The sequence below is a fragment of the Solenopsis invicta genome, unplaced genomic scaffold (genome assembly GCF_016802725.1).
Source record: "Solenopsis invicta isolate M01_SB unplaced genomic scaffold, UNIL_Sinv_3.0 scaffold_820, whole genome shotgun sequence".
NCBI lineage: Eukaryota > Metazoa > Arthropoda > Insecta > Hymenoptera > Formicidae > Solenopsis > Solenopsis invicta.
In genome coordinates, this window is record NW_024105373.1 from 1 (window position 1) to 10,416 (window position 10,416).

The window sequence follows — 10,416 nt, forward strand, 5'->3', positions numbered from 1 at the left end:
AAATTCAATAGTTACGTTTCTGATGCAGATCAACGCTTGTTTGAAGCATTTTAACGTAAAACACGTGAGATATCGCATAGATAGCGATTCGTTTGCAATTCGCGCTGGGAACTTCAGTAGTTATGTTTCTGATTCAGATCAACGTTTGTTCGACGCTTTTTAACGTAAAATACGTGAGATATCGCATAGATAACGATTCATTTGCAATTCGCGCTGGGAACTTCTATAGTTTCGTTTCTGATGCGGATCAATGCTTGTTTGACGCTTTTTAACGTAAAACACGTGAGATACCGCATAGATAGCGTGTCACGAATGGCGAAAGCCACCGCTGACGAAACAGTTAATCACCAAACACAACTTGTTTATATTACGCCACCGGTATCGGTAACGCTAACCTCGCGACACAGTAACCGATACCGGGAACGCTGAACAGGCAACCTTCGCGAGTAGACAACAGATCTGCCGAGTCGGCAAGGCCAGATCGGCCGGCTCTCCAATAAATAGAGAATCAACGCCGTAATAGGCGGACTCAGGTTAAAGCACGCGACAGTACCGCGTCGCGTCCGGCACCATCGTAATTATCTCGAACAACTGACAGTGTAACCATTTATAATAAAACACTTTATTATTAACCGTACACGAGTGTTTGATTCAACCGTCTCCAATCGACGGGCTCCTACCAACGACTCCGAGAAAGGAACGCATAACAAAAGTGGTGGCAGCGGTGACCCGTCGTAGAAGCCAGACTGTGGTAACCTGCAAGAGAACCAGCCGAGGATCAACAAGCGTCCCAAAGAAGAGAGGACCCGAAAAGGTGACCCGGCGGCAAGCAGACACTACGCCCGGACAGCACACGAAGAGGCACCGGACGATCCACAACACGGCAAGGAGACAACATCATGCAACGACTTGCGATAGTTATGTAAGTCAATTGTAACACATAATTGTAAGCGTAAAAGACATTGTAAAAGCGCGTAGTCAATGTCGAGAAGCGAGCCGAGTAGCCCACACAATCCCGAACGAAATACTTCGTGGTTACATAGTGAACCGGGCGCTCGAGCACGTAGACCGGACGCACTGAGCCCCGTACGCGTAATAGCCGAAGCCGTGCAAGATATTCGCAACAGCGTACGCCGAAATTTAGAACGCCATTTCTCGAGCGATTCCGCGTCCGAAACAGAATTACCGCCGAACGTAGTCGTCGAACGGGAATTTCCATTTAACGAACTAGACCCGAGCATAATACAAAACGGATACGACGGAAGCCCAATACCGCCGACGGACAACCAACCAGTCGAAAGTATAGACTCCAATATCAGTATTACCCTGCGGAGGGAATTCTCTCTGTCATCGTATGATAGCAGCGTATTCAACCCGGAAGAGTTTTATATTGCGGCGCGTGATCCGAGAAGAATGGCGAGCCAATCAGAACTCACACCGCGTCCGGACGCGGGTGACGAAAGAGAGGTATCAAACGCCGAGATAGACGCAGAGATAATTCGGTTGAGAACCGCGAGCGCACGAAGACGCACCAGACAAGAGCAACCCGAACCGCAGGAAGAGCAACGAAACATACTAGATGTGTTAGACCAGGTGATCGACGGAATGCGAGCTTTACAAGATCGAATGAGCAGAATAGAAATTGCACACTACGGAGATCAAAACACGTCGGACCTACGCGAAAATCCAGAACCTCCGGGACCGCCAGAAATAGCATACGGTCGCACGACAGCGGACATTAGAAATTCACGTGGACCCGTATATACGTATATGAAGCTGAAAGAGGCACGCGACATGATCCCCACAATGGACGGAACGGTTCGAAACGAGGTAATAGAATTCTTGAACGCCAGTTCATATGCGGTAAAGGAAATAAATCCGCAAGACGAAGACTCGCTGTTGAGAGCAATCTTATGCACAAAATTGAAAGGCAAAGCCCTACATGACTTCCAAACGCGCGATATACGCACATACGCTCAATTAAAACAGGAAATAGAGACGTGCTATTTAGCAAAACGCGGCACCGCGCACATTACAAACGAATTCAATCAAGCCCGCCAAAAGCCCGGCGAAAGCGCACAGAAGTATGGTCTTCGCGTAGATAAGCTCGCCATGGAGCTCTATCAGTCCATGATCGAGGGGAAAAGGCAGACGCCCGAGCAAAGAAAGGGGATCCTGGATACGATCCAAGGATTAGCACTAGAAAATTTTCAGCTAGGACTGCGGGAAGAGATAAAATTAATAGTGCGATCCCGAAACTACGCAACGTTAATGGACGCGATACAAGGCGCGTCCAATGAAGAAAAACTGAAAGGAGTAAACGTCAAGTCAGATAAACCTACTGACCGCTACAGAGAAGGACAGCACGAGTACAAGAAGCCAAAGTGTTTCAAATGCGGTAAGATAGGCCATCACGGGCGCGAATGCAGAACAGGCCAAAACCGATACCACTTGCCCCGGCCGGAAAAAACGGCTAGCGCTAACACCGTGGAAAAATATTGCACGCACTGTAAAAGGACGGGGCATAAGCGCGAAGAATGCTGGCTATTACACGGTAAGCCACGTAAAGATAACCCAAGGCTACCAAGAAAAGAAAAAAGAATAAACATTGCCGCGGCAAACCGAACAGGTAAGACGCACCGCAATAAAGAAAGCGACGAGTCATCATACAGTAGCAGTGACAGCGAAGAAGAAAGAGGAAAGAAGAGGGCAAGAGAGCGCACCGTGCGCGAGCATCAAGTTACACAAGTGACATGCAAGCAACGTAATCATAACGGCCTAGACCTAATAACACTACCAGTACGGGAGGCCACGAAAGAAACATTGAGCTTACTACTAGATACAGGTGCAACTATCACCTTAATAAAGGTAGGATCCTTGAAGGGAGAAACCAAAATGCGTGAGGAACGCATGACACTCACCGGCGTGACAGGACATAAAATCCACACGATTGGAAAGATACGAGCTACCATAAATATTGGAAACCAAAAAATACGGCACACGATGCACGTTGTAAAAGATGACTTTCCCATAGACTATGAGGGCATTCTAGGAATAGATTTCCTAAACAAACAAGGTGCAAAATGCGACCACGGTAAAAAACAAGTACGAATAGGAGAAGCAATTTTTAAGTTGCACCCACATAAAAAATTTACGCTAAACCCCCGTAGCGAAACAATAATACAGGCAGTGACCAAGAGCAACCGAATAGGAATTGTCAAACCCGAGGAAACGAGGCCCGGAGTATTTATCGGGAGTTGTCTCGTATGCCCAGCGGACAATACTTGCCCGGTCAGTGTAATGAATACAACCGGAGACACCGTAGAGATAACAATGCCGAGTGTCACTGTGGAAGAGATAAAGACGGAAGACACTGAGCACGCGCTCATGTTACGGGAAGCAGCCGAGAGTAGCAACGAACCGGCGCAAGAAAGAAAAGAACGGCTGTCTAAGCAACTAAGAACAGAGCATTTAAATGCGGAAGAGGAAAAAACTCTTCGAGAAATTTGCGAGGAATTCTGCGACATCTTCCATCTGGAAGGAGACGCACTAACTCACACGGAGGCAGTGGCGCACGAGCTACCTATACGCACAGACAGCGCACCAGTAAATGTGAGACCGTATAGATTACCAGCGAAACATAAGGAGGAAGTGAACCGACAAGTAAAAAAAATGCTGGCCGACGACATTATCCGCCCGAGTACTAGCCAGTGGAACGCACCACTACTAGTCGTTCCTAAAAAAGCAGACGCTTCAGGACAAAAGAAACTGAGAATAGTCATAGATTTTCGCAAATTAAACGACTTAACTATTGGTGACTCGTTTCCTCTACCTAACATTACGGAGATTCTAGACCAGCTGGGAAACGCAAAATACTTCTCCACCCTCGATCTAGCGTCGGGGTACCATCAAATACCAATGAAGGAGGAGCATAAAAACAGAACGGCATTTTCAACGCCCCACGGACATTACGAATTCAATCGAATGCCGTTCGGGTTAAAAAACGCGCCCGCCACGTTCCAGAGGTTGATGAATACGGTACTAACAGGGCTACAAGGACTGCAATGCCTCGTTTATTTAGACGATATTGTGATATACGGAGCAAATTTAAGGGAACATAACGAACGGCTGACAGCGGTATTCCGGAGACTGAGACGTAACAATTTAAAGCTGCAGCCAAACAAATGTGAGTTTCTGCGTAAGGAGGTGATGTACCTAGGGCACGTCATTACAGAAGATGGGATACGACCAGATCCAATGAAATTGAAAGCGGTAAAGGAGTTCCCGATACCACAGAAGGTTAAGGATATTCAGTCCTACATAGGGCTAGCAGGGTATTATCGAAAATTTATACCCGACTTTTCAAAAATCGCTAAGCCTTTAACCACTCTGACAAAAAAGAGTGAGAAATTCATCTGGGGCGCGGAGCAGCAAAATGCATTTCAAACATTAAAAGACAGGTTAACAACCGCGCCGGTATTAAATTACCCAGATTTCCAACGTGAGTTCCTGGTAACAACAGACGCGTCTGACTATGCAATCGGAGCGGTACTCTCACAAGGCATATTGGGGCAAGACCGACCGATAGCCTACGCCAGCAGGATACTGAATAGAGCGGAGAGAAATTACAATACTACGGAAAAGGAGCTACTGGCGATAGTATGGGCAGTCAAATACTTTCGCCCATACGTCTATGGAACCAAATTTAAGGTGATAACGGATCACAGGCCTTTAGTGTGGCTTTTTAATGTCACAGATCCCGGCTCAAGACTTATTCGGTGGCGTTTGAAACTCGAGGAGTACGATTACGAAATCGTGCACCGGGCGGGTAAAGGCAATGTCAATGCCGATGCCCTGAGCAGGTATCCGGTTGCTGATGATAAAGCAGTGAATAATCTCAGGGACGAAAATGATGAAATAAAGCATAAAGAATATACGGAGGAGGAAAAACGCCAGATACTATTTGAATATCACGATGCCCCTTTAGGAGGGCACCAAGGAGTCGCGAGAACTCTAAATAGAATCAGATTAAACCACAACTGGCGGGGCATAACAAAAGACGTGGAGGAATACGTCAGCCAATGTCAGTACTGCCAGAAAAATAAACTAAGCAAGAGAACAAAAATGCCTATGGTGGTCACAGACACGCCCAAGAAGCCTTTTGAAAAATGCGCACTAGACATAGTGGGGCCATTAACAATAACGACCTGCGGAAATAAATACATCCTAACCTTCCAGGATAGTTTAACTAAATTCAGCAAGGCCATTCCGTTAGAAAACCAGGAGGCAGCCACGGTGGCAAGGGCCTTCGTAACGAGAATCGTCACCGAACATGGAATACCGGAGAAGATCCTCACGGATCAGGGGACAAACTTTACGGGTGCAGTATTCAAAACTACCTGCAAGCTTTTAAAGATAGAGAAAATACAGACAACCGCGTATCACCCCGAGAGTAATGGCGCGCTAGAAAGGTCGCATAGGACGCTCGCCGAGTACCTGCGACATTATATAAATGAGACACAGACAGATTGGGACGAGTGGCTCCCGTACGCGATGTTCGCTTATAACACGACGCCACATACAGCCACAGGGTTTACACCCTTCGAGCTGATGTACGGGCATCGCGCCACAATGCCGACGGCACTGACAAGGCCACCAAAGAAACATACTCTTACGAAGACTATGCGCAGGAACTTCGAGAGAGATTACGCGCAACTAACCAGATCGCAAGGGAAAACGTGGAGAAGGCTAAAACGCAAGCGAAAATACAGTACGACAAGACCGCGAACAAAAAAGAATTCAGGGTAGGAGATCAGGTGTTGCTTCACGACGAAACAGCGCGCCGAGGAAGATCAAAAAAACTGGACTCACAATGGATAGGGCCGTACGTAGTAATGGAAAATCACGAGGGAATCAATTACACGATTAAGCGAGGCAGACGAACCATTCGCGTTCACGCAAATAGATTAAAACATTTCATTGAAAACTAAAGAATACGTTAAAACGGGCGTGCCGAAAATCATTAGAATAAGCAATAAATTTAGTAGAAGATAAGCGCTGTAGAAATAAAGCATACCAGAAGGAGCTATGTCCTTACTCACCTCAAGAACATCAAAGGGGTGTCCTAGACCGCACCACTCGCTGGCCAGTGGTAGTATTTACCTCAACCATTAGAAGGCGAGGAATACGGACCTCGACCCCCGGGGCCCAAAGCAAAGGCGACGGACGATTGGAAGAGGGCACCGTGTCAGGCACCACAATAATCCGAGGGAGCTCTCGGATGGAGGGACGCACCACTTGGACAGGAGGCTCGTCCACCTCCTCCTCAGGGGAGTAAGGGCGAAGATGCAGCCCTACCCCCGTGGGCAGACGACGAAACTCCCTCAACCACTGCGAACGAAGACACGCCCAGCAATGCGTGGGGGAAAGAAAAAAATCGTGACACCCGTCGCAGTACATAATACAAAAAAAAAAAAAAAAAAAATAATAATAAGAATACGAACAAACGGCAGCGAACCACGCGACTGCCGGGCGGCAACTAACGTTAAGCTGCAGAAGAGAAAAAAAAAATATATGATATTTGCAGTATAAGAATTCGCAGAACGATAACGCAGACCTTCACCTTGCAGGTTAATTACCGCAAGACCATGCCTGGCGGAGTTCGCAAATTCACAAGCGGACATAAGTTGGAAAACGTTTAGTCATGAGCCCGGACTGTATTTCGAAGAAATAGGCCGCATGAACCAGGTAGAATCGACTTGGAAACTAGTGATAAATCTGAATATCCAGGGGTTCGAAGTAAGGTACCATCAATTCCAAGAATATTTAAAGGATACCGAGAAAAAGTGCGGAGTGATAGTCAACAATGCAGGGCAGACCTGTAAAAACATCCTGAACATAATGGAGAGAGATCACTCAAAATTAACAGCACTGCTGAATCAGCTGCAAACCATATACAAGGCACGAAACCCGAGACGTGGCTTGGTCAACGCAATCGGAACATTCGGCAAGGCGCTCTTTGGCACCATGGATGCCGAGGATGCTAAAATAATAGACGAGCAACTGAAACTGCTGCACACTGACGACAAAAAATTGCAGCATGCAGTGAAACACCAACTCAGGGTATTGAACTCGACGATTGCACACATTGGCAATCTCGAAAATGTGCTGACGTTTAACGAGCAATTATTGACAAATACCACGAAGAGGATGGAACAACAATTAGCAAAATTCACCTTGCAAGAAGACATGAACGAACATTTGTTGATCTTGACGACCATATTAAATGATCTGATCAAAGACACCGAAAATATACTCGACTACTTGACCTTCGCCAAGGGCAAAGTAATAATAACAAGATTGTACCCTACGGAAGCAATAGTAGCCGCACTCAGGGAGGCAGCGACACAGCTAACAAAAGGACTTCACTTCCCATTCAGCATAAAGGTCGAAAACTGGGAAACAATCCAAAACTACCTTACGGTAAACGCGTACCACGACGAACCATATATACACACGGTACTGCGTTTTCCAGTAGTAGCGTACCCAACATACAAACTAATAAAAGCAGTGGCGCTACCGACGCCAATGCATGACAACGTGTTCGCATACGTAAAAATCGACCAACCACTGCTGGCAATAGATAAAGAAAACCATCACTACATACTACTAGACAAGGAGGAAGCCAGCAAGTGCCTGAAGGAAGGCGAGACTTACACATGCCCTACAAGCTTCCCGATTTACTACGCAGGAAACACAGCACCATGCGAAGTGCAAATGTACACGCAAGCGCCGGGACAAGAAACATACTGCAAGAAACAGTTCCTAGTCTCGGATCACACGCTCTGGACCGCATTAACCGAAGAAAACGCGTGGCTATATTCCGCACCGCAACCTCAGGAAGTTAGCATTAAGTGCGAAAATAAGGCGGAGGAAAAAACCACGATCAAACGAACAGGTAAACTAATAATGACAGGAAACTGCAAACTGACAACCACGTACGTAACACTAACGACCCGAAAGACTGTAGGAACAAACACAATACAGACGTACCTACCCGAATACAATCTGACATTACAGACCAGGAGCGATAGCGAAAAAATTAGCGAAGCTAAACTAGATCAGGCAGCCTTACGACCGATAATCAGAAGCTCCAACGACCTAGATAAACTTAAATTAAGTATAGAGGAAATAGACAACCTGTTGGACAAAGGCGACGATAGTTTAGTAAATAACAAATATGTTATGTACCCCCTAGGCACCGGAACAATAATAATAATAGTAGCCATAGTAATAGCGAGCTCATGGTTTGTAAAGAGTCGACGCGAGACAACAAACCAACGGAAAAAACGAGAAGAAAAACGGCGTCACGACGACGTAATAATGTACTAGGCAATTAAGCAATAAAATTAAGTTTAAGCAAAAAAAAAACGGGAACGTACCCCACGTTCCCTTCCACCCAAGGGGGAGGAATGTCACGAATGGCGAAAGCCACCGCTGACGAAACAGTTAATCACCAAACACAACTTGTTTATATTACGCCACCGGTATCGGTAACGCTAACCTCGCGACACAGTAACCGATACCGGGAACGCTGAACAGGCAACCTTCGCGAGTAGACAACAGATCTGCCGAGTCGGCAAGGCCAGATCGGCCGGCTCTCCAATAAATAGAGAATCAACGCCGTAATAGGCGGACTCAGGTTAAAGCACGCGACAGTACCGCGTCGCGTCCGGCACCATCGTAATTATCTCGAACAACTGACAGTGTAACCATTTATAATAAAACACTTTATTATTAACCGTACACGAGTGTTTGATTCAACCGTCTCCAATCGACGGGCTCCTACCAACGACTCCGAGAAAGGAACGCATAACAAGCGATTAGTTTGCAATTCGCGCTGGGAAATTCAATAGTTACGTTTCTGATGCAGATCAACCCTTGTTTGAAACATTTTAACGTAAAACACGTGAGATATCGCATAGATAGCGATTCGTTTGCAATTCGCGCTGGGAACTTCAATAGTTATGTTTCTGATTCAGATCAACGTTTGTTCGACGCTTTTTAACGTAAAATACGTGAGATATCGCATAGATAACGATTCATTTGCAATTCGCGCTGGGAACTTCAATAGTTTCGTTTCTGATGCGGATCAACGCTTGTTTGACGCTTTTTAACGTAAAACACGTGAGATACCGCATAGATAGCGATTCGTTTGCAATTCGCGCTGGGATCTTCAATAGTTATGTTTCTGATGCAGATCAACGCTTGTTCGACGCTTTTTAACGTAAAACACGTGAGATATCGCATAGAAAACGATTCATTTGCAATTCGGGCTGGGAAATTCAATAGTAACGTTTCTGATGCACATCATCGCTTGTTTGAAGCATTTTAACGTAAAACACGTGAGATATCGCATAGATAGCGATTAGTTTGCAATTCGCGCTGGGAAATTCAATAGTTACGTTTCTGAAGCAGATCAACCCTTGTTTGAAGCATTTTAACGTAAAACACGTGAGATATCGCATAGATAGCGAGTCGTTTGCAATTCGCGCTGGGAAATTCAATAGTTATATTTCTTATGAAGATCCACGCTTGTTCGACGCATTTTAACGTAAAACACGTGAGTTATCGCATAGATAACGATTCATTTGCAATTCGCGCAGGGAACATCAATAGTTCCGTTTCTGATGCAGATCAACGCTTGTTTGACGCTTTTTAACGTTAAAGACGTGAGATATCGCATAGATAGCGATTCGTTTGCAAATCGCGCTGGAAACTTTAATAGTTATGTTTCTGATGCAGATCCACGCTTGTTTGACGCATTTTAACGTAAAACACGTGAGTTATCGCATAGGTAACGATTCATATGCAATTCGTGCAGGGAACTTCAATAGTTTCGTTTCTGATGCAGATCAACGCTTGTTGGACGCTTTTTAACGTAAAACACGTGAGATATCGCATAGATAGCGATTCGTTTGCAATTCGCGCTGGGATTTCAATAGTAATGTTTCTGATGCAGATCAACGCTTGTTCGACGCTTTTTAACGTAAAACACGTGAGATATCGCATAGATAACGATTCATTTGCAATTCGCGCAGGGAACTTCAATAGTAATGTTCTGATGCAGATCAACGCTTGTTCGACGCTTTTTATCGTAAAACTCGTGAGATATCGCATAGATAGCGATTCGTTTGCAATTCGCGCTGGGATCTTCAATAGTTATGTTTCTGAAGCAGATCAACGCTTGTTCGACGCTTTTTAACGTAAAACACGTGAGATATCGCATAGATAACGATTCATTTGCAATTCGCGTGGGAACTTCAATAGTTGTTTCTGATGCAGATCAAAGCTTGTTGACGCTTTTTAACGTAAAAACGTGAGATATCGCATAGATAACGATTCTTTGCAATTCGC

General features: G+C 45.5%; 1 protein-coding gene across 1 annotated transcript; it reads left to right on the plus strand.

Moving 5' to 3' along the window:
- Positions 1–310: 310 nt before the first annotated feature.
- Positions 311–8,805, plus strand: LOC113006333. Its single transcript, XM_039459576.1, has 2 exons — positions 311–3,452; positions 8,392–8,805. The coding sequence occupies exons 1-2, from the start codon at positions 982–984 to the stop codon at positions 8,498–8,500; spliced, it is 2,580 nt and encodes an 859-aa protein (XP_039315510.1). The 5' UTR covers positions 311–981; the 3' UTR covers positions 8,501–8,805.
- The last annotated feature ends 1,611 nt before the right edge of the window (positions 8,806–10,416 follow it).